A 25,640-nucleotide genomic window follows, 5' to 3' on the forward strand; every position below is an offset into this window, starting at 1 on the left:
TAATGCCTGGTTCATCAGCTGAAGTGGTTAGTCTTCAGTTTAAGATCATTGAGTCCATTCTAAATGATTTTGCTTCCTTTACTGCCTTTTCTTACAGTTGTTTCTCCATTTCCACGTCAATATTATTGAGTGTATTTTCACTGTGGATTCATATGATTGTAGGTTACTCTATGTCTGTATAACAAGTAGTTGTCTTATAATTTAAAAAATAGTTACTGGAAAATTCCAAAGTGATATGCAGTAGTCATGATTTGAGTCATTATTGTTAATTCCTTACCGCAGAGAGTCATCCCTACCTATAAAATATGGTCACTTAGAGAAAAAAAGGGCTCGAATTTTAGTTTTGACTTGAAAACTAATTGACTTGTGCAAGTTATTTGAATTCTCTGTTCTCTCTTTCTCACTCTCTCTTCCTCCCTCCTTCCCTTTCCCTTTCTCTCTTTGTTAATGCATCCTATGGACTTAAAAGCATGCTACTTTCAGGTACTATGCAGGTAACATGGAGTTTATGGTTGAAGTCACATTGTAAAGTGTGAACTATAGTGCTATAACAATGTGATGATTTTATTATTGTAAAGAGAAACAGACAAATAGAATATGTACATATATATATATTCATAATTGTGTTTAGGCCTAGCTTTCCTTTATGCAGAACATAGACTGTATTTAGTCTCCTTTCTGACATTTTTGTTGTGTCTCTTCAATATTCATTTCAGAAAGATAGGTGGGCATCAAAACATTCTACAAACACTTCTTGAGTACCTTATAAATGCCTGGTTCAGCAAGATAGACAGCTATAAAATCAAGCCCCTATCTTTAAGATATTAACAGTAAAACTGGGATTTGTGATATAAATATATGAAAAACCAAATACTGGTTTCAAAAATACAAAAATTATAGGCAATAGCAGCAGACATTTTAACACATAATGATTTCCTTGTGAAATCATTTAAGAAAAGATAAAAAACTTCTAAAATTGCTTTTGGATGCAATTACACCCAACTATTAATGAGATTCTTCTATGATAACCAAAGTCAGTACTATAGAAAGAAATAAACTGCTCCTTCTTTGAAGCTAATTGACATTTAAAAAATAATATTCCTATATATTATGAGGTAATTTACAATGTTATGTTGGAATAGAAGACCATTATTCCATTGAAGTATTCTTTAGACGATCGCATAGGAAATGTTATAAATCGCACCGTACACACCTTATCGCACACACATGTACATACGTGTGTGTGCTTCCTCTTATGAGGTAGGTGTGTACTTCCTCACAGCAGGCTCCACGGTGCTGCTCTGCTGTCTCCGATCATGGGTGTGCTACCACCTGAACGGGACAGCTCCTGTTTTACCTTGGCTGCTCCTAGTGATGCAGCAAGCGGTGAGGTATTCTGCTGTCAATTTGTAGAAAATTGGAAGCATGTCTAAATTCATTCAGAAGCACACATCTAAGTCACTTGGGCAATGGGCTTTCCTGAGGATGCATAGCTTCATGGGTACAATGGGCCTCCTAGTCTGGGTCTTGATCTAGTTCTGGACCAAGGCTGTTTCCATGGTATCAAGAAAAAGCCCATAAAGAAAACACTAAGGGGGAGTCAGAGAAAACACACCACAGAGGTGTAGCAGGCTGCCGTGGAAAAGGCTTTCATCATGTGTAGGGTAAGAAGGTGCTGAAATCTCCTGCCTGTTCTTAGTTTTTCATGTAAGATGTTCTAGGGATAAACTCCACTCACTGATACTCCACTCACTTGACTGTAGGATCCTTTGCTTTACAGAATGACCCCTTAAGCATAGTCATTTATTCCTTGTGATTATGTTCATAGGTTCTACTTTCTGAGAAGAGATTTAAATTTTGATTTATTGTTTGTTTGCTTGTTTGGTATGTGGGGAAGAGTCAAGAAAGCAAGAAGTTGGTGCCAACCATCTCTGATACTTTGCTAGAAGATGTTTTGCCTAGTTTACACTTTAATTTAGGGTATTTCATACAAAAGACAAAGGTGTTCTCAAAGCATTTTGAGGTCAATAACTTGAAATTGTTACATTGTTTATAAAGTTGCAACAACGTGCTTCTCTTTTACTAGATCTGTTTGCTAGGGATAAATTATTCAATAATCTTTATAGGCTACAAAAATAAAAAGGAACCATATAAATTTGTTCCTAAATTCATATTTCCCCTTTATTCCTTTGAACACTCATGAGTTGAAAAGTTATAAACTCAAACAACCATAATATTCTTCTCTATCCAAACCTCTTTTCTCAGTTCCTTTTGTAATTATTCATTAAAAGATTGATTTGGGCCAGGCACAGTGGTGCATGCCTATAGTTTCTTAGTTAAGAGGATCGTTTGAGTCCAGTTCAACATCTTGGACTCTGGGCAACATAGTGAGGTTAGAGTCCAGCTTGAATAATTTTTTCTTGCTTTTATAATGCTTACTTTGCTTGACTGTATCTCATAAAAATGTACCCTGTTTAACTGTTTCTTTTCCATATTTTAACAATATATGTAACTGTTGACATTGGATGTTCTGAAACACAGGAGTTAATTGAATTAAGTAATTATAGATATTAATTAGTAGTAGGCAAAACTCATTAGGGAATGTATAACTCTAAACAGAATTGGGGTTCATTTCTAGCATTTGGTTTAATTTTAATTAGATATAAGGTTAAAGTTTTACCTAAAATGTAAAGTAACATGTTATTAAAATATGAATGAATGAGGCTATCTCTCAGTGGTAGAGTGCTTGCCTAGCTTGCATAAAGCCCTGATTTTAATCCCTAGCCCTGAGAAAGAAAAAGTAAAAATGAAGAGAAAATACAAATTTTTTAAAATATAAACTACAGTGGTCCTCATTAGCAGATGTATAAATAATGGAATTTTGTAAATTAGACATCATCCATGAAATTGTAAAAAGCAGGGCCATTTTTAATGAGGCAAATGCTATTTCTATTAGTAAGATAAATTTCTCACATTACATTCTGCCTAAAATATTGCATCTAATTAGGACTGACCAAAGTGATTAGTGGCTAGGAGAAATTAAGATGATCTCAAATAAATTTAAAACATTTTCTTTTAATTCCTTAGTGCTTAAAATAAATTCTGGTATGATTTCAGCTTGACTATTGTTTCAGAAATACTCTCGTGTTATCTTACTTGGTGGTATCAGGTTTGAAAGAACAGGTAACTAAAATGAGCAAAAATAATACACAGATGGGGGAGGTAGCTCAGTGGTAGAGCACTTGCCTAGCATGCTGTGGGTTTAATCCCAAGCACCACCGCCACCACACAACAAAACAAACCCCCATAGAACAAAAACCAACAAAACAAATATAGGTAAGAGCTTTGGGAGCCTAAGTATTAAGTCTAAACATTTTAGAAATTTGTGGAATGATATCTGAACTTTGGAATATTTTATTTTGGTAAATTATTTAGAACTATTTAGGCACAGTGATCAAAATGATGATGATTTATCTGTGTGGAACACCAGGTTCCTATCCTTATGTCCATATAAGCTCTGCTTGGAGTTAGGGCCGTTTGAGATTAGATCTGTGAAACTGCCCTATGTTGACTTCATCTAATAAGCATGTTTTCATACTGAACTCCTTTTGCTGTATGGGCAAAACCTGCACTACATCTTCACACTGTTACTCTGCAACATTCCTGTGGACATGATTTATGGTCCCAATGATGTTCTATGTATCTGGAGGTCAACCACGAGGACTTGGTTGTGCACTGGAAGATTTTCTATCACTTTTCTAAAACAATGTTTTAGCAATAGCTTTTCCCTTATCCTCTAATACTAAACATTTCTGAAAACAGCCAACAAAGTAGAGTTTGCCTAAGATGGGAATATTTGGTAGTTTACTTGAGCATAAGTGTTGTTCAGTCTATAGAACTGAATTCACAAAGCACTCCCTACTGCCAAGCAAGGGATATGGGCAAGTCCTTTCACCTCATTGAGTCTCAGTTTCTTTAGATGTAAATGGGGTTAACAATAGTCACCTTAGAAGGTTATTGTGAAGGTCAAAACAGATTTCCAGAATACAGAGAGCAATTATTCTATTTTTATTTTAAAGGTTGATGTTTTGAAAATATAAATCAGTGTAATAAAGCCACTTTGAAAAAATATTGATGTATTTATCAATGAAGTCTTTTCATTCAACTTTAAGCTCCCATATAGTCCAATTAGCTACAATCTTTGCTACTTTTCTCTTATTTAAAAAAAAATTCTGAAATGTTTCACATAAAAAAAATTGTTTTCAAGCCTCAAAACCTTAACACTGCTAATAAACCAAAGACGATAATAAGAAAAAAAGATTAGTAAAGAGAATAATTCTTTTTAAAGGTTTTACAAAAATGTATGTTGAACATATTTTAAAATGATGATAAAAGTAGTTTAAGTACACTTATAAATATGCAGAACATTGGATTATTATTTTCAATACTGTTTACAATGCCTTAAAGCATTCACTTGCAGGGTATTTGTTTAGGTAGTACTATAATTGCTCTCATCAGAGAGAAATTAACTTTATCCCTTATAAGAGCATTTCAGAACAATTTCAAATAATGATAAAATATATTTGGCACATATCTATCACTTCAGTAATTCCACTATTATTTATTAGTGGGTCATTAGGGCAAACACAAATTATGCCAAGAATCATGGACTTTCAGATATTATAGTTTAAATTTTAACAATTATATTTTATTCATAAACAAAATGTGCATAGGATTTTTAATGTTTATTATCCTATTTCACCTACACAGCAGTCTTATGAAGCAGGAAGGTATTCTGACCTTAATTTTACACACAAGAAGACTAAACCTCAGGGTGAGCAGGGTAGTAAACAGAGGGAGCTGAGATGAGGAGGGTCTTCTAACTGCAAATTCAATCCCCACCATCACACTCTGGCTCATCTTTATTATTCTAACATCAATCTTAAGAGACTTTGAAATTTGGTAGGCTAATATTTTTTAATCTTTAATCTTTTGATCTTTAATATTAGACTGCTAATAGGAGATTTGGTTTTAAGTAAGGAAAATTTAAGCTAATCAGACATCTGAATGAAGGGTAATGATTCAGGCACCAGTTACAAAGCAAGTAGGAAGGATATAGGAACTACAATCAGCTACTGGGTAGTGGGGACAGATTCTAAGGTGGCAGCAAAGGAGAGGAGATGGAGGTGTAGGCTGTTGGAGTGGAAGGTGGGATGTAAATGAGGTGGCTAGGGGCTAGATGACTACAAGCAGAGAAGGAAGAAGCAACAGCCTAGGAAGTTTTGGTGCAATAGTTTCCTAGTGAGAATATATGTTCTTGGGAGAATGAATAGGGGCATCTCTGGGCCTAAGAAGGGTGGCGATAGCCAAGTGTGGAAAGTTTAAATGACTTGAGGGTAAAGAATCTATACTTTATTCTCTAGGCAATAGGAACTTCTGGAGAACTGTGAGTACTGGAGTAACTTAGAAAAACAGTCGTGTTGGAGGCTTAATTGAAATGTGAAGTGTTGGGTGAAGGGGTTCAGAAGAGGCATGTTAGAAGGAGAAATCAGTATTCATTTAGGAAATTATGTGAGTAGTCCAGAAAGTAATTGATTATAGTATAGAGTAAAAATTCATCAGCTTGGTTTTCTTTTCCAGTTGTCAAATGGTACAAATGTTGCCAGTGATATTCACCATGTGAACTTCGTGGAAGCATTGCATAGATTTTAGGATGTAATAGCCCAGAGAGTAAAAACTAAGTTCATTTATGTCTTTATGGCATAATTTAATATCATCTCTTATAGGGGGGATGGAAACATCAAATTCAGGTTGAAGATTTTCAGTAAGGAACTGGTCACTATTAGCACAGCTGCCCATTCATGATGAAGTTACTACCATAGCTGATGTTGTGGGTGTCTTTTCCAGGCATGTAGTGGCTGCATCATATCTGTTGGGGGCCAGATTCCAAACAACCTCGCAGTTCCTCTGTACAAGAATGGCGTGAAGATCATGGGCACAAGCCCTCTGCAGATCGACAGGGCTGAGGATCGCTCCATCTTCTCAGCTGTCTTGGATGAACTGAAGGTGGCCCAGGCACCGTGGAAAGCTGTTAATACTTTGGTAAGGAAGGAAACAAGAGTCTCCTTTTAGAGTTCTTTTTTAGAGAATCAGAACCTGAATGTTAACTACTGAAGATACTAAAGAGAGGGCAGACAGGATGCATACTATGCTTAGTGAATTTACTGCAAAGTTACTGTATTTCCATGATTGCACTTTAAATGCTGATTATAAATAGATAGCAGCATTCTCATTAAGATTCAGACAATGAAAAGAAGTTCAAACTATTTTTGAACTAGATTTGATGTTTAGAATTAGGAACTAGGAATTTTATGTATTTCAATACTCAATTTACATTTTAATGGAGTCTTTTGAGAGAAAGAATAAAAAGAGTTAGGTTATCCCTTGATCTAAGATACCAGTCTGCATTTTGATTGCATATTTTAAGCAATTCACACATTTTTGTTGTTGTTCCTATTAATTAGAACGAAGCACTGGAATTTGCAAAATCTGTGGGCTACCCCTGCTTGTTGAGACCTTCCTATGTATTGAGGTAATGTATTGTTTTCTGAAACAGATTTAAACTTTGGGAGATACAGAAATGCATGCTGTATGCTGATAGCACTAGGCTTTGATGTGTAGTAATTTGTGAATTCATCCACAATCTCCAAACCATCACAGCCAGTTTGAGGACCAACATGTGGTCCTTCAGTTTACTTATTTTCCTTCAGGGAGTGTCAGTAGGGAGAGAGCACAGTCCTACATCTAAAAGTATAGCTTCAGGCATCTCTTTGCCAAACTGAGTGAGGGGTGGGTAGTGTCACATAAGAGAACAGGACAATTCAACCAAAAATTAGAAGGTCTCTTGCCAGCATCTATTTTCTGATACCCAGAAATAACAGCTTCTCTTTGACTATGTCAGCACCTTCTTGATATTATTTTGTTTAGCAATTTTGAGTTTTTGAAATCAGATTTTTTAAATAGATAAATTATAATAGCAAGGAACATGGGCAGTTAGGATCTTTTATATTAAACTTTGAAACTAAGTTCTATCATCAAAGGAGAAGTTGTGAATTATCACTTCCTCTCTTCAGATGTTACCACATGTAAGGAGTCACTTCACTGAACAGGGGATAATAAGAGAAACACAATTTGCTGTGCACAATTTGAAAGTGTAAATGGAATTTGAGATGGGATCCTTTAAAATAATGAAAAATTTCAAATGAGGTGGAAAACTTTCCTTTTTTATTGAAATGTCATTTTGTGTAAACCACAGTCTGAGAATACTAGTTCTTTGAAGGATTAATGTAAATTAATTTAAACAACAGGCATTTAAGGAAGGATTGGGGGGAAAAACAGCTTTAATGATTGCACTTCCTTTCCCATTTTGCAATCTATATCTTTGTTCCCGTTTTCTATACTGTGGATTATCGGCATTATTGGTTAGCCTTCCTGTCTTAAGCAGATGAAGCAATTAAAGCTTTTTATGAAAAAATTTATAATAGGATAGAAAAGGTAAGGAATACTACTTTTTTAAAAAAAGGAAGTGGGAAGTAATTTGTCCACCTTATTCTTCAGTACCCCTTATTGCTCCTTCTTTCCTCCTAACCCATTTTGAAAATGTCAAAAGTCCAGTGTAAATTGATGCAGATAACATTATTTCTTACATATTTAGAAGGAAGGACCTAGTTGAATAAGTTCCTACCAGATACTGTACATTATATTTGTAAGTGTTACTAAAACTTGCTTCTTTAGTAATAGAGGTAGTAGAATGACTTGCTTTGACAGCTTGCTAGTGGGTTAAGCTCAGCCCTTGGGAATGACTGAGGAAACAGGGTTAGAGAAGTTAGGCTCTGGGCTGAATCCTGCTAAGGTGTAATAATGACCAGGAACCAACAAAGTATTCAAATAGTAAATCAGAAAGAGCGAACCTTGAGGAAATGCCATCTTTAGAGCCACCAGGGTTCCTTTGGGCCCATCCCAACTCTGGTGACTTTTTTCTTTGGTTGATTGTCCTGATTGTTCAATGTAGTAAAAATCTCAATTTAGAAAATTATCTTATTTAGACCAGACCAGAACCAGAGCTCCAGATTCTCTGGAGCTGTTCTGGGAATTGATCAAGCCTAGCACGCTTTACTTCCAAAGTGGCAAAAGAACCTAACTGTTTTTCCACTCCCTTTTCCCAGTGGATCTGCCATGAATGTGGTGTTCTCCGAGGATGAGATGAAAAGATTCCTGGAAGAGGCCACTAGAGTCTCTCAGGTAGCATTCAATTTCCTCCTGGTGACTTTGCCCTCTTCTTTAATGGCCATCTTATTTTGTTTGCTGTTTATCTTTTCACACGGTGTTGTTGGAATGATTTTCTTTTTTCACCTTCTATCTACTGGTCTTTTACAAGTGGGAATGGGAAAACTCAAAAGAACCCAGTTATAACTATATTCTTAAGGTCTTCACGTGTTTGATTAAAACAAACTTACACAGTTTTAGAATTCAGGAGTCTATAAAGGTAAGCATCCTTGCTAGATGCTGGAAAACATCCTATTCTTCTCACGAGTTGGACATGGATAAAGTTATTCCTGGGATTCCCAGTCTCACAGTCTACTCAACCAGCTCATCACTAACCAGTGAAAGCATTCCTGGTTTTTAATTCTCATACCTGGGGATTTTGTCTAAGTCAATCATGCAACACTAATAGTAAGTTCCTTCACTCCTCTATTTATTTATTTTTTTCATTTTGACACATTTCATTTGTGAGCTAATAAGAATGTTTATAATTTTGTTGTGACTCCACCACCTTCCTTCACTGCCCACAGCTTTTACTTTCTCCCTTGGCATTACCTTGGCCTGATCCATTTAAGATTTGCCCAGTGGGGTTATTGATCTGCAGACCTTGTACTGTGGAGGATGAAAGTAATGTTTTCCTTTTAAAAGCTTTCAAAAGCTACTTGGGTTTAAAAAATAATAATAAAAAAAAGAACAACTCAGAAGAGTTTCATGTTAGGCAAGTGGAATTCGGAAGGAGCTGAAGAGTAAAATCAGAGTCATTTCAAAGAGGAATAAAGGACAATGATTGTTCCTGCACACAGGAAGCCAGATTCCGCTTCTCTGTGATAGTTGCTCCCCAGGGATGTTCAGGTCATGAAGACAGTAGGTAAGGATGAAGAATGAGAAGAGACTAAGAGTATAAAAAGGAGCCATGTGGTTTAGAATTCACATTGGTGTGAAAGTCAGGTAACTGAGAAGGGAATCTCTTTAATGCCCACTTTTTGTCAATGCTGTCTGGAGTGAGACATAAAATGTCCCCTCTGTGTTAATCCCTGCCAGAGATCCTGCACTGCTCCCCTTTTGAGAGACCAGTAACTATACCCATCTGGTTCAATGTAAGCGATGAGAAGAGTTCCCCTCTTTTCTGCCTGAAAACTTGACACTCATAGGACTTCTACTTAGTAGACTATTTAAAATTTTTTTTTCAGTTTTATTGATAAAACCCACAGGACCAAAGTTGTATAATACAGATATCCTGATTGAATAGTTTCTGATTCAAGTGTCCCCATCAAACTACAGCAGAATCTGTATTTCTCAATTCAATATGTATAGAATAAAACCAGCATTTATAAATCACTCTTCTATTTATGTATTCATTCGTATATAGTAGAAGCTATTTGTTGACACTGTTCCCATTATCAGGGGATATACTCGTGGAAAAATATGGTCTCTGCTCTCTTTGCTAGAAACATAAAAATTCAAATAATTACAATTAAATATGAAAATCAGTGAGCATTGTAATAGATTAAAAAAAAAAGATTCATAAGGAGAGTGTAAAAGTCTTGCTGTCCAGATCCTGAGGAAGGAATTTTAAAATTATGTCTGATCATTGCTTGAGAGTTAATTGGGTGCAAGTCTTATATTGTACGTGTGACTAAGAAGAAAGACACAGCATGTGTAAAGATCTGAAGATGAATAAGAGCATAGAATTTCTAGAAACTGATAAAGCATTCATTACATGGCCAAGACACCAAATATGTGCTGATTATATTGATTAGTCTGCTGTAGTGCAGAGAAAGTGAATTATAGAGCAAGACTGAATTCATGGAAAGGGTTTAGTGGGCTGTTGCTGTAGCTCAGAGTAGACATGACAATGACTTAGTCAGAGGAATGGCAATAAAGGTAGAGAAAGAAATATTGAGGATGTGCATTTAAGGAAATTAGTGAGTGGCTGGAGATTGAGGATAAAGAATGACCTGAATTTCTGTCTTGGACAATTGATGGGCAGTAGTGTCACTTATTGAGATGGGGAACACTGGAGAATGAAAAAGTTTTAGAGGAGGAAATCATGTATTTAATTTTTGACCTTTTGAATGAGAGTTGCCTGTGAGGAATCCAAGTGGAGATGATTTAAAGACAGAGGGTTATATAGATTTAGAATTGATGACCAAGATCATGGCTAGAGATGGAGATATGAATATAGATTTTGAAATAAATAACTTATCATTTCAATTGAAGCTTTGGGAATGGAAGCAATTACTAAAGAAGAGAGTATAGAAAAGGGAACAGTTAAGACAGAAACCAGAGGAATGCCAGAATTTTAGGGCTGAGTGGAAAATCAAGAACACTGACAGACCCTGAGAAAGAAACATGATAATGTGGTTTCCAGATACCAAAGGAAGAAAGTATTTTTAAAAGACCAACAATTGCATTGTTAGGTTAAAATTTATTGGGGGATTTTATTTCTCAACACGGGGATCTTTCATAAGTCTATTCAGTTGGCCAGGTGGTGAATGTCATTGCCTGCTCCCACTTCACCTGGGGGAGTTCTTGTCCCCCAACTGCTGTGACAGCTGACAACATTTCCCAGCTCCACTCTTCTCTGGAAAACTGTTCTCAAATGGGAGCCTCATCAATCAGGAAGCAAGATGCCTCACCTCATGCCTACTTTCAAAATCCTGAACAATGGCTGACTTTACTTCAGGAGGGGATTTAATCCCGTGGTGTAATTCATGCTGCAGAGCACCCTGTGGAGTAGGGTTGAGTCCCATGTTCACTGAGATCACAAACATGATAGCTTTTCCTGCTTTTCTACGTTGCTTTCTAACTCCTTCAATAAATCACTTGAACATGGATCTCTATCTCAGGTTTAGTTAGAGTATCTGACTGACAAGACAGCTGATAAACCATCTCTCTCTTTCTCTCTCTCATTTTGAAGTTATGCTATTATCATCATGATATAGAAGAAAAAAAGAAAACCAACAAAACTCCTCATTGGTCTCAACAAAGTTCAGTTAGACCCTCTATAGGGAACATCCAGTGTTTTAAAAACAGGGAAGGCATGGGAAAAAAAAAAAAACCCGAAAAACAAAAACCTCTCTCTTTGCTAATAAACACTTGCCTGTCCAATAGTCTTCTGAAGAGAAGAAAGTATTAAAATTTACCTCATTGAATAATAAATAAGATGGAAGTATCTTATTTATGGTATGAAAGATTTTTATTATGTCTTCTTCACAAAATTAATCTCTAAACTAATCTAATCTCTGATTAATCTCTAATTAATCTCTAATCTAATCTCTAATCCAATTAAACTCTGTTTAAAGTGTGTAAGGAGACAGGATATGTTAAATTGAGCACATACACAAGATGATGTGTTCCATGATGGTGGCCAGAAGTGTTTGGATTCAAGAGGAAAACAGGATGCTCAGAACAGATTGGAGAGGGGAGGGAACATCTAAGGCAGGTCTTGGAGAATGAGTTCAGATTTGAAAGGTGAAGCTGAGGAGAAAAGATAGAGGACACAAGGGGAAGGGAGACTTGGAGACAGGTAGATTCAGAGCCTGGTAAGAAAGCAACATGTGGTCCACGTGCTGGAGATTGGGACATAGAGAAGCTGGTGAAGATTTTCTCCCTTTCTGTAGGCTTTTCCTTCATGCTCATGTTTATTTGATGGGCAGAAGCTTTTTAATTTGATGCCGTTTCACTTATTAGTTTTTGGTGTTATTTCCTGAGCCTTAGGAGTCCTACTGAGGAAGTGGGAGGCATCTGAACTTGGGAGATTATCAGGCAATGTCTTCATTTAGTCTGGAAAAAGCAAATGGCGGTCAATACTGTCCTGGAGGAATGAGTGTGGGAGGAAATGAATGGCAATCTGAAACAGCCAGGAAAGGAAGCATGTGCTAAAATTAGTGAAGAAAATGTTTGATTTTACTTTTGGCAATGGTGAAAGTGGGATAATGCATATCAACATCAGGCAAAGGATTTCTTCTTTGGTCCAATAAAACCCCAAATTAAATGCTACTCTCCTTCGTAGTTCATTCACAATTCTCATATAAGGAACTTACTTAGAAAGTTGTAGTGCTTGAAAAAAATGAGGGTAGGAAGATTCAAAGAACTGGAAACAATAGTTATATATAATTATAGATAAAGTAGAAACATTTTCATGATTCTGATAACAGAGAAGGAAGCCACACTTTGTATCCTTCTTAGCTTCCTCTAACTGGCCTAGAAGTCAGTGTTTGAGATTTCAGAACTCATATTCTGTTTGCAGAAAGACCCTTGGTCTCATTGTAAGCAGAGAATGACCTTGTTCTTATAAGACAGACCAGCTAACAAGTTTATGTGGAGTTGGTTGCCTTACGTTTTCTGCAAGGCTTGCTCTGATATTTACTCACAGTACACAGTTTACTTGATGTGATGCACATAATTTCAGCTAAGCTCTTCTGTGTTTTCTGTGTTGATAGGAGCACCCAGTAGTGCTGACAAAATTTGTTGAGGGGGCCCGGGAAGTAGAGATGGATGCTGTTGGCAAAGATGGAAGGGTAAGTGCTTTATCCCCATCTCCTCTTTCCTTGCCTTTCCATCAATTCTTCTTTTCCTTAGCAATCTTGAAACATTCACAGGTAAGAATTCACAATTTCTACAAAACAGGTCTGACAACAGTGGAGAAGTTGCTCAGTCAAAAAAAAAAAAAAAAACTAAATTAACTGACAACAAGTTGATGTGTCATGGGTATCGTATTTCCTGTTTCATACTGTTAGAATTTTTCTTTGATGATACTCAAAATTAATTATCATCCTCTTCTCATCATTCTTTTTGAATAGATTTTCTCTCTTATTTTCTTTTGTCTGCAGTTTTCCTTTTATGTTTCAATGAATATTATAAAAACGTCCAATACTTTTCTTTCTGAAGTTTCTAATTGAACCCCTGGTTTTCTTCTGTCTTGGTTTCCCACCCGCCCCCTTTTTATTGAATTAATAAAGGCAAAACAAAACAGAGAAAGGTGGTTTGGATAATAATATAAAATTAGTTTACTATATCACATCTGGTATCACTAACACAGTAATGCATGCTTACAGCTTCAGGGAGAAATGAAAACATGAAGAATGTTTCACTTAAGCTTGCCAGTTGTGTTAATAAGGCATTTGTGATTTATCTTTCAATACAGGAAGCTATGTTTTAGAGGCCCATGTCATTAAGGAAAAAGAAAAAGTTAGTCTTCATCTTCTGTTTTGCAAATATTTCAAAACACTACAGAAGATGTTAAATGTTTTTTTCTCCCTCTCTTTTGGTCCAGATAGCAGTTCAGAATAGTTTTCTTACTTTTCTTTTTAAACATCTAGTGCCTATTTACCATAGAAGCATGGAATCTTGATTGGAAGCACTCTTAGAGATAATTTATTCCAGCCTCCCTCCCCCAAGGACAGATTTTTTTTTTTTTAACATCTGCAAAAGGTGATCATCGAATTTCTTTTAAACTCTTTGGTGATATAACACAAAATATGCAAAATACTGCAAGAGTATATTGTGGAGGTATTTACTTATTTATCTATTTATTTTTGCTGGAACTCTCATCCCTGACTTCCTGAGTTCCAGAACATAAATTTAGTCTCTTATCTTTCAACATGTTAAATATTTGAAAGTTCAGATGGAAACAAGAGGAATATGATTGTGCATCTATGAAAGCAGAGAATGTGAGGCTGTCCTAGAGATGTTTGCATTTATTCAAATATTGTGCTGTTAAAGGAGTGCTGTTCTGGTGGTCTGATCTGGCTCCAGGATGCTGGGATAGCAGCTTGCCCTAGCTTCTCTCAGCTGCAAACCACTGTATCACCTTGCACTCTCTGTTACGTATATGCCCCAGGTTATTCACATAGTTTTAGAACTATCATATTCAGAAATGGGCATAGAACTTCAGGTACATTATGATTACTCCCAAGCTCAGTGGGATATTTGCCTCCCATTTTCCACACAATCATAAACACACACACACACACACACACACGCACACACAAAATGAGCTCTTCCTCTGTGTCAGGTATCATGCCAGATATTGTACACATATTTATTTTATCTTTACAAATATTCTGTGAGATAAGAACCATTGTTATTCTCTTGTCAGAAACCAAAGCTAAGTAGATAAAGCACCCCTCCCAGGTCACAGTGCTCAAAAGTGACAACAGAAAGATGGAGATTCCATATTACTCTGATTTAAGTCATTTATAAATCTGATAAGCAAATCATCCATATAATTTATGTGAGTCTTTTACAGTCACCCAATTATTCTGCCTTACTTTCAGCTTTGTTGTTTTCTCCCACACACATATTATTAACATCCAGGAAAGTGATAGAGGCCATGGACTTTGGAATCTGACAGATAAGGGTTCAAAATCCTAACTCAGTCACTGCTCAGAGGAACTTGGTTATTTATTCTTGCATTGCTTTCATTTCCATATTTCTAAAAAAGGACAAGAATATTTTCCTCTTACATCCTTCCTCTCTCAGACTTCAATTTGTAGATGTCTTGATCAGATCCCAAATGCTTTCTGGTTCACCTAAGTTATGCCATTCACCTAGCTAAATATTCACCACTCCTATCTTCTTTTCTTTGCTAGTTCTAAAAGATAAAGATAACCCTTGTGCCTTTGCAATGCTGTACAATCTTGTCCTGTTCTCAAAAGTCAATATGGGTTGATTTAGGTTTCTTGATTTCTTTATTTATATCCATGTTAATCAGTGGAAGAAGAAGGCAGCTCTCAGCCACTCTCAGCTACCTCTGGAGGCAACTGTCACTGAGCAGCGGCCTTAGATAGTGCATGTGCATCTCATTCTCCTGCTTTCATCAAAAACTTAGCAAGGGAACTGGTCAATGCTCCAGGAAAGAAGGCATCTGTTAGGATCAAAGGGGTTGGTGAGGGAGCAGCTTCCTGGGAGTAGGTGCCTGACAGCTCTTTCTAAAATCTTCTTTTGGCCAGGTTATCTCCCATGCCATCTCTGAACACGTTGAAGATGCAGGCGTCCACTCGGGAGATGCAACTCTGATGCTGCCCACACAAACCATCAGCCAAGGAGCAATTGAAAAGGTCATCATTTATAAATGAAAGTGAAGAGCAATAGCAAAAGATGAAGAAAAAAAAATTCAATTAAAAAAAAAAATTAGGTAGCCATGTAAGACTTGCTTCAGGTTAAATTTAATAACGAGGGGAACTTCCTTGTCCTTAACTGACTACTTTGAAGATAATTTCTTACACTGCCCATAGTGTGCATTCAAACCACCTAGGGAGCTTGATAAAATTCATATTGCTGGGCTCTACCCCAAGGTTTGTAATCCTGTAGTTCTGGGTGAAGCCCTTAAATTTGCATTTTCACCAGGTTCCCCAGTGATGCCATTGTTGCTGGTCTGAGGACCACATTGAGAGAGTGACTGCCACAGGTGACTCTAGTGGTTGAGAGCCACTTACAGATTAATAGCATATGAAGTGATGCTTCTTAGGAGTGGTAAAGCAGGTGTGCAGCCATCTGCCACTTGGGAACCTTCTGGAAACTGTGCTTTCACTTTTTACCCTTACCCTCACCTCCAACCAGCAAATTTCTGATATATCTCTTGACCCATCATTGAGAACCGCTTCTTTAAAGAGCTTCCTAAGAATGTAGACTCTGCCTCAGCACTCAGCGTGCATGGCTGGGTGTACACCTAAGGCCTCTCAGCTCACGTCACTCTCAAGGATATCCTGTTGGTCTTCAGGTCCGTTAAGTCAGGCTTGGCTTTTTCCAATGATCCTGCCATATCAGAATCCACATAGGTCTGTTGTACATTGGGCTGTAACCTGAAGGCTTTACTTTGTTCTAGAATGTGGTAGTAGCAGGATGAGTTTTAATAGCAGCAGCATAAAAGAAAAAAAAAAGTCCCTGAATTTCTAATATGCTTTACTTTCTCATGTCAGGATAAATGACTTCAAAAACTAAGATTTTTTTCCAAATCTCTCAGAGGTCCGTGTGCCACAGACTCTACTTCTTTTTATAGCCAATTAAGTTGCTGACCTACTCCTGTAACGGTAATGAGCAAGAAACTCTTGCTTCTTGAAATTAGTGCCCCCTCTTAGCATAGGGACCTCTGGCTCTGGTTGGGTCCAGAAATTCCTATATGTGACATGCAGACATGCAGGGCCTCCCTGCAGGCAAACACCATTTCCTTCTGACCATAATATCTATCCTTGTAGAGTTTAGGGCAACAGAAAAGCAACATAAAAGAAATCTCCCTGGTCTCTTTGCAGTACCGTGTAATTTCAGGGTCTGCACCTCTCAGCAGGTAGGTCATTAGATTGATATATAGAGTTCAGACTGCAGTTTCTGGTAGTGAAGCAAGTAGACAGAAAGGATTTCATTTAACCCTCTGTGTAAGACCAGGGTATATAATTGTAGGAGATAAGGGCATTTGACAGGCAGATAATCCTGTGATATCATTTGTCTCTTCCACTGCTATCCCGTTGTGATTATATAGTACATATTATTTTGTTAATAGAAGCCAAATAATGCCTCCTATCATCATCAATCATTATCATTTTCATCATCATCATTGTAGTCATCATCATCATTAATGTAGATGTAGATTTCTCTGTAAAGAGAAATTAAAGCCATATAAATTTAAGGTGTTATACATTTTTGTTTGTTGGTTTTTAATCTAAGCTATGCTCTTTAGTACTATGTCCTTTGTCTTTTGTCTAGGTGAAGGATGCTACCCGAAAGATTGCAAAGGCTTTTGCCATCTCTGGCCCATTCAATGTCCAGTTTCTTGTCAAAGGAAATGATGTGTTGGTAAGAAATATCAATGTGCTTAGAGCTGATCATTTTGGTGTGTGTCTCTCTGGCAAACTCTGTGAACACCAGTCACAGAGCCACTGAAACCCCTGCAACTACTGGTGTCGAGAGTGATGTTGCATAGCTTACAATGCTGGTCTTCTTTGAAGGCACGGCTCTTGATGGCATTGATATGTCAGTCACAGCTTTGTGAAGCACTCTGATCCACTGTAAAGAAGAGCACCATGTACTCTTCCATCCACAGTATAATACACAGTGCCTATCTTAAAGTAATGCATAGTTTTCATGAATGTATTCATTGAAGTTCTGCTTTCTTCTTGCTCAGAGAAGAAAACTGTCTTGGATACCATTTAAAAATGAAACACAAAAATAAAATTTAAATTAACCAGGTTTTCCTAGTTAATTTATTTATTTAACCAATTAGTAACCAATATCTATTCACCACCTACTCTGCAGTTATATGATAGCTACAAAGATGTATAAGGCACAGTCTCTGTTCTCTAAAACTTTGTATCTTAGGACTGAGAAGAAAATAAATTTGTAAGTAAGTATAAGGTAGAGTATAGTAGCTGCTGGTGGTGAGGATTATACAAAATAAAATGATTTTGGAGTTCAAGAACAGAGAGATTATGTTTGAGTGTGTGTGTACACACATGTGCATGAACCTGAAGATCATTTGCCTGGTCTGGGATGGATCATAAAAGACTTCAAAGAAGTCTTGTGAGCTGGACCTTACAGAATAGTTGGGATTTTGACAAGTTAGAGAAGGTATAGAGAGGCTATTATAAATAGATAGAAGTTCATGTACAAAGGTAAGAAAATAGTATATTTTAGGAAATAGTAAATGGTTCAGTTTAGTGGGGTCACTTTTCAAGGTAAGAAAATGGGAGGGGCTGGGGAGATAGCTCAGTTGGTAGAGTGCTTGCCTTGTAAGCATAAGGCCCTGAGTTCGATCCCCAGCACCCAAAAAAAAAAAAAAAAAAAGTGAAAATGGGAATTAAACTTTGAAGTGGGACTAGGGCTGGAAAGTAGTATAAGATAAACCAGAGAGGTATATTGAAGCAAGAGGATAGAAGGCTCTCATGGATTAGACTTTGATGCCAGTGGAAATCTAAAAATGGCCTTTCAGTAGAGGCATGGAATTATATGAGCTCTGTATTAAACTGAATTTATCAGCAGTGTGTGGGATTGAACTGGGGAAATGCGATGAAATAAAGTCAGAGTCCAAAGATATCAATAAAGAATAACAGTGAGAACAACTCCAAGCAGTGGGGAGAAAAGGGACAGGTTTAGCCAAACAAGGGTTGGGCTTCAGTTAATAACATCTGGAAACCAAGTGGCAGGGAGAGTATAAATACTGCTGTTATTGGTCATCATCATCTCTCTCCTATTGAATTTTTCTTTTTCTTCAGGTGATTGAGTGCAACCTGAGAGCTTCTCGATCTTTCCCCTTTGTTTCCAAGACCCTTGGGGTCGACTTCATTGATGTGGCCACAAAGGTAATGATTGGAGAGAACATTGATGAGCAGCATCTTCCAACCCTGGAGCATCCCATAATTCCTGCTGACTATGTTGCAATTAAGGTAACGTATTCAAAAATTCAGTAGTCATTTTATGAGTTCCCATGAAATAAAAGGAACAATTTGAAATAAAAAACTTAGTGACTTTAAGAACCTTCTAACTAAAGTGGTAGACGGAATTTATACTTCCTTTCAATGATGCAATGCAGTTCTACTACAGGAAATTCTATGTGAACAGTCGTACATTCGCAGAATTCCCCCGCGCCTCTAGAACTGCATAAGGTCAAAACCAGCTAGCAAGTGAATTATAAACTATGCAGCTGACACATGATGTTTACCAGTTTACTTGGTAAACAGAAATCCTAGGCATACTTTGTTGGGATAAGGGTTGAATTGTACCACTTTTAAATTGTGCCAAATCTTGAGGAATGCATGACTCTTATAAAAGTGGTAACCCTGAGGAGTTAAGTGCTTACCACTTCACCTTTCTTACTTTGTATTTTCTTCAGTGGCATAATTTTTCCTTTTGAAAAACTGAGATAGAAGTTGCTGTTTATAGAGGTGCTGTGAGGGCAAGAGATTGAAATGATATTTTAATAGTACCTTAATATGAAAGTCATAGTACTTCTCTAACCACTTCAGTATGTTTATGCATGGAATATTTATAACTATGGCCTGGAACTTCTTTGGTGGACAGTCATGAGGACCAGTGTGATACATAAATATCTATCTAAAAAGATATAAATATATAAATACATTTGAATTTCTTAGATGAAGCACACAATGTAATTAATTTATATTGTGTGAATTATTTATATGCCATTGTCTTCAAAAAGTTCCTGTTTCTATGGGTGCTAAGTGACTGACCTCTGACTTTTATAGTGGGAACTTCAATTTGAAGCTATGAATCAGAATATTTATTAAACTTAAGTTGACAATTTAGGATATTTTGGATTTTATAGTGCATTGAGATGGAATGTCTCTTCATGTGGTGAGAAGGGTGGCATTTCATTCCTAGAGACTATGACACAAACATAAGTTTGTAAAGCTTTTAGCAATTTAAAAAATTATGTGTATGTGTGTATGTGTAAATATATATATATATATATATATATATATATATATACTTTTTTTGTTTAAGACAAACAGGTAGTAGGTGCTATAATATATATTTCAGTGTATATAATGCATATGAATTTAAAATTTTTTGTTTATTTATTTGTAAGTATAGAAATTTATGACACTTTTCTTATAAATTGATATGCATATATATGAATATGCATGCATAATTTCTAACTAAAAGTAATATTTATGGATAAATTTAAAAAAATGCATTGTATCTTCCAATTTACTTGTATCTTCAGGTTTTTTTTTTTCCTAGTTATCATTGTATATGAATCTTGAACTTTTTTCAAATAGTCAATAGCCCTAGTGAGGTTGATGGAAATCAACAGAAGGAGGAATGGGGAAGGTGGAGTGCAGGAATGTGTACTAATTTGATTCAGATGACCCAGAAAAGTGAGCCCAAGCTAGAATTCCCATGATAACTTTGTAGGGTAACAGAATCAGTGGAGGGGTAGTCTAGACCAGATAAATGGACATATGCAAGATACAAAAACTTGGTTCTTAATGAATTGCCCTGAGGAAATAAATGGAAAGGAACCACTCCTATGTTCCAGTTCATATGAAAGTTCTGGGAAAAAGTGTTTCCAAGTAGAATATTTTCAAAGCTTTTAAGAGGTGTCAACAACAGTTTAATGTCTCAGAAGTCAGCTTACAGACAGCCAGTGCTGGCAAGGTGGTTTGTTACAAGTTCAAATAATCAGAAAAAGAAGAAGAATGTTCCAAAAGCCTATCAAGGAAAAGAAAATGTGTTTGAACTCTGTGTTTGGGGAAACCAATGCCCAGCAGACGTTGTTTGAAATCACTCCAATAAGAATATGTGTAGGCCAGATTAGAAACACTGGTCTGGACTGGTCACTGGGGACCTATTTACAGAAATAATTTGTGATTATTTAACCCAAGTTTTTGGCCAAGAGCTCAACAAATTCTTGGAACAGAATTTTAAAGCTATTTTTCAAGTCAGATTCTTGGACCAAAGAGTTTTTTTTTTTAATGTCTTCCATAGCCTAAATGAATTCTGTGAGAGATGATTCACTAAACCTATTTAGCCTTTCTTATCCTTTTGTACCTTTCCCTTACATATTTTTCCTCCTTGTTATGTCTGACAGGCTCCCATGTTTTCCTGGCCCCGGTTGAGGGATGCTGACCCCATTCTGAGATGTGAGATGGCTTCCACTGGAGAGGTAACTAGTTAATGATCCATGAGTACTTTCATCAAATCCACTTTGAAATCTATGGTTTTCTGATGTGAATACAGTAAGTAGTGAGAGAAACACAAACTTTGAAACTTTCAGAGGGTCTCCAAGTGCTGAAGAATTTTGAATTAAGGAAAAATCATTTCTTTTGTAACTGTCTAAATTCTCACTTATATTTGAACGTGGGAAAATAATATATGTGGTCTTAATTCATTTCCACATTACAAAGTTTCAAATATTTCTCTAGACATCTAAGTAAATGAACCCCGTGTGTTTCCTTTTATTTTAAGGTTCTTAGTTCTCTCGGTAACAGCACTTTGTCCCCCACTTTATCATGAAATTAGATCATTCTGTTTTTACAGAATTCTACAACTTGTAGAATGTTGAATTAAAGATGTAGAATTAAATGTAGAATTAAAGAGATCATAAACCTACATAGTGTGGAAATCTGCGAATATATGCGAAATCCCAGGACCACTTTTAAAGTGATTCTCACCACTTGGGGATTTTTTATAAACTATATTGGGACTGGCCACTGGATGTCCCTCTTCCCTTTTGTTGGGACTGAGTCAACTGAAGGTTTCTTTGAGAATGTGAAATGTGTTTTCTTATAGTGAGCTGTCAGATTCTGGAAAGTTCTCTACATGTCAGTGTCAGGACATTTTATGAATCACCTAGCCCTTGACAGACATACTAGATACAACCTTCAGATTCTCATCAGTGCACACTGGAGTGGCAACATCAGACTGCGAGGCGTCATTGTTTCTCTTGGTATTAAGGGAAACCTGAAAGAGGAGAATATTTAATTGCAACAAATACGTGATGTTTTATATGGTTGCCTGGTTACAAGCAAGATCTGTGAGGAGAAGCCAAGTGAGACAAGAAGGCAGGCAGTAAGGAATAAACTACTATCCTGTTTTTATATGGACTCTTAGGAGACTCTTGGCTCCTTTGCTACTTCTTTTAATATAACAGGCAAGAAAACCTAACTTTAGACGAGGGTACTACATTCTGTTTTTGGTCAGGTTAAGGAGACTCTCTTCAGGTTCATCTCAATCCCATGGTCAGTAGTAGTAGGGCTGTTTTCCACTGGTCCAGGGTTAGCCTGGGGGATGTCTGTTTTCTTTTGTGCAGATTTCTCCAGTGTGGCAAATTTGGTTTCAGTGCCTTTGTCCTTACTGTCCCCCTACATATATTTTTGGAATTGTTGAAATAGGAATGAGAAATTGAGCTCCGCTCTTGGTTGTGCCTTTTTTTTTTTTTTTTTAAGTATGAAAAGAGAAAATTCCTGTTATTAGAAGGCATCCTATTTCCAAGTGTCTTCAAGTGTCATGTTTCAAGGTCTGTTTTATAATTGAAATCAGAATAATAATTCTCGTTTTGAAATTTTGATTATGCTTCAGAGAAATTTTTCCTTGTCTAAATGACTTGTTCCAGGATCACATAAGATTCCAGTTCCTGGACTAATGAAAGGACATTTTATTTTCCTAGTGGTAAAATGGAGATGCAAGTCTTAATTTTTACTGGAGTATTTACTGCTTTACAGTTTCACAGAAAATCGCTGAAACCACGTCTGTGTCGTTGTGTCTGCACTTCATGATTGGATTCCACAATTCACTTCAATAAAATTTTTGATCTGTTAACTTAGGGTGATGTTATTTAAGATATTTGGGGTCAGTACGTGACTGATTAAAATATTCACTGTGGAGTGAAAAGCAGCATGCACTTGTGGTCAGTGAAGGTTATAGTCATGAGCACTCTCCTTGCCCAGTAAGGGAGTCATTTGCTTAAAGAATGAATTCAGACATCGGTGTTATTTACTATAATGGTGGTTCTGTACCTGAGCCAAATGATGATGTGCATGGCAGAAATGACTCCCATCATGTTGAAATATACCACTTGTCCTCTAGTTATGGTGGCTATTTGACTTGTGGCTAGATTGTAGCACAGTTACCCTCCATGAAACCTCTGTACATCCTAATGTGTATTAGTTTGGAATCTTTCTTGTTTCTTTAAACATATGGCTGTGGCATTCAGGATGAGTTGCAGGATATTTTGGTTCATTTTACGAAAATGATAAAAAAAGAACAAACTCCTCTGAGATTTTCTTGATGCTGTTGAATTTCCCAGAAGGCTTTTCCATAAGCTATGTGAAATGACTCCTAACCAATTGATCAGTCGTTTCTACTACTGACCTGTGAATTCATGCACTGCTGCATAGTATACGTGACATATACTGTTATTTAAACATTAAGTCATATTAACATTTGGAAACTCACCACATTGTAGACCAGAAGCTATGATTTGTATCCAAATAACTCACAGTAGAATCCAGTATGTTGCTCCACTGAGTGTTGTTGAATAGAGAAAGAATTGCTTATCCATTCATTATGCTTAATTAAAAACATAAGATACATCTGCCTTGGCCAACCTTTTAATCCCTGGATTCAGATTGCCTGGTCTTTGGGCAACATCGATAAAATCTAGGAAAGAAGTCTATGAGTAAATTGCTTTCCATTTGTACTTTTTGTTTGTTTGTTTTGCTTTGTTTTGGTAAGTGAAGTTGACTGCTTCCTGTTTTATTTTTTCCTTTACTCCTAAACAGGTGGCTTGCTTTGGTGAAGGTATTCACACAGCCTTCCTGAAGGCAATGCTTTCCACAGGGTTTAAGATACCTCAGAAAGGCATCCTGATTGGAATCCAGGTAAGGATATGTGGCTGTGCACATTCCCAGGGTGGTACAGAGTGGCTGGGTCAATTGTGGTATAGAAGGGGGGACACTTGTTTCACATCCCACTAAAGAAAATACCAACTTCTAGAAAAAATGGACATTTTCTATTTGTTCCCTGATTTTTGCCTTCTCCTGTTACAGCAGCCAATTCAAAAATAAAGTAATAAGATAAAAAGAAAGGAAATGTCTGTAGTGAAGGAGTATTTGTTCTAAAAGGGACTCAGTGTGCCTTAAAAAAACCATAATCTCTCTCACTCCTTGGTAAGGCATTTTCTGTGTATTTTTCTCATAGCTCTGCCTTTGCCTTCTTAGCCCCTCAACATAAGCTTTCAATAAAGTTGCACACCATTTCCCCCTCTCTCCTATCTTCTCTTGACCAGCTCCCTTCCATCTCATTTGTGTCTGTAGTTATCTACTCTCTAGTTATTAATAACACCTTTAAATCTTTCTCCTCAACCATCCTATGTTTCTAACAATCTGCTGTATACCTCTTTTGGATGTTTCAAACCCAACATTTCTCAAATTGAAGTCACGTCTGTCCTTTTTTCTTTTTTTCTTTCTTTCTTTTTTTTGGGGGGGGGTGTACTGGGGATTTAACTCAGGGGCACTTGACCACTGAGCCACATCCCCAGCCCTGTTTGTATTTTATTTAGAGATGGGATTTCACTGAGTTGTTCAGTGCCTCATTTTTGCTGAGGCTGGCTTTGAACTCTAGATCTTCCTGCCTCAGCCTCCGGAGTCACTGGGGATTACAGGTGCCACACTGGGGATTACAGGTGCCACCACACCTGGTTACATTTGTCCTTGTTTGACTTCTCTTTCTTTCTCCCTTTGTCTTCTTCCTTTCCCCCTTCATCCCTTCCTTTCTTCTATTTAGTCCTTCATATTTCCAGTCCTTCGTATTTCAATCTCCACTAAATGCCAAAGATTCAAATTTGAAGAAATGGAAATTATTTGAGAAATGTTCTCAGTCTAACTTTCCAGGTTGAACATTCTTGCAGGGCTGTGACTTAAGAAATACTCTATAGTCGATTGTGAAGTTCTTAAAATGTTAGTATTTGGTAAACTTTCTAGGTCAAAGCAGGAAGAAATATTTATAAATGAAAAGGGCATTGCTGGTTTATTATTGCAAGTCAAATGTAAATCTTAGTATAAAATGGTACACAGAAAATGTCTATTATCCCTCAGAATGTTTATTGGAAAAGTATACAAGACATTGTTTATAAATTTCCTGAAAAAAAAATACTAGATGGTTCTCAACTGGTCATTCACTTTTATTTGAGATTAGTAATTCTTGGGTCCTATAAAAACGACGAATGGCCTTATATAACACTCCTGCTATGCTTTTAATAAGCATAAGCCCTGTGTGGTTACATAAAAAAATCAATAAAAATATAATTAGAACAGTAACAGGTATTCTTAAGTCAGTAGGTGATTATTATAAATGCTGTCTCATTAGGGTGTCTTAATATTAGCAAATTAGACTCTGGAGACTGGACGAGTAGTGGTTTTGGAGAAGTTTCTGCAAAGAGTAACTTGAGATTTTGTTCATAAAGGTGGCAGAAGGGCGATGGTGGATAGTTAGAGCAGAGGCTAACAAGATGACTCGCAATTGTGAACCTTAATGGCAGTTCAGAGACAAATCACATCATCTGAGCGACTCATCACGTTATAAACGCATATTAAGTATTATTAAGTCTCAAGTATGAGAATATTTGCCCAACTTCCAGTTATGGCTTAAAGTTTAATGTGAGACCTGGGGGCATTCAGAGGAGACCATGCCCTTAGCCCTGATCTTCAGACTAATCATAATAGTGCTAACATTTTAAAATACCAGTTTAAGAAGGCAGTGATGTATAAAATTGTGCCTTGTTTGGTTCCAGCGCTGCAGGGAAATGTGAAGCCAAAATTAATTTAATCCCTATGAAGTATTTGTGTGATTTTGGCATC

At 36.7% G+C, this 25,640-nt stretch overlaps 1 protein-coding gene across 1 annotated transcript in view; it reads left to right on the forward strand.

Annotated features, from left to right (window-relative positions):
- The window catches only part of Cps1 (carbamoyl-phosphate synthase 1), a 117,482-nt gene that overhangs the window by 81,805 nt on the left and 10,037 nt on the right, over positions 1 to 25,640 (forward strand). Inside the window, exons 26-34 of the mRNA XM_047544516.1 lie at positions 5,908 to 6,102; positions 6,525 to 6,592; positions 8,226 to 8,301; positions 12,768 to 12,845; positions 15,279 to 15,386; positions 17,029 to 17,118; positions 18,534 to 18,704; positions 20,873 to 20,947; positions 23,565 to 23,663. Of these exons, the coding sequence (XP_047400472.1) occupies positions 5,908 to 6,102; positions 6,525 to 6,592; positions 8,226 to 8,301; positions 12,768 to 12,845; positions 15,279 to 15,386; positions 17,029 to 17,118; positions 18,534 to 18,704; positions 20,873 to 20,947; positions 23,565 to 23,663 (960 nt within the window). The remainder of the gene's footprint in view (positions 1 to 5,907; positions 6,103 to 6,524; positions 6,593 to 8,225; positions 8,302 to 12,767; positions 12,846 to 15,278; positions 15,387 to 17,028; positions 17,119 to 18,533; positions 18,705 to 20,872; positions 20,948 to 23,564; positions 23,664 to 25,640) is intronic.

The sequence above is a fragment of the Sciurus carolinensis genome, chromosome 3, assembly GCF_902686445.1.
Source record: "Sciurus carolinensis chromosome 3, mSciCar1.2, whole genome shotgun sequence".
In the NCBI taxonomy this organism is placed as follows: domain Eukaryota; kingdom Metazoa; phylum Chordata; class Mammalia; order Rodentia; family Sciuridae; genus Sciurus; species Sciurus carolinensis.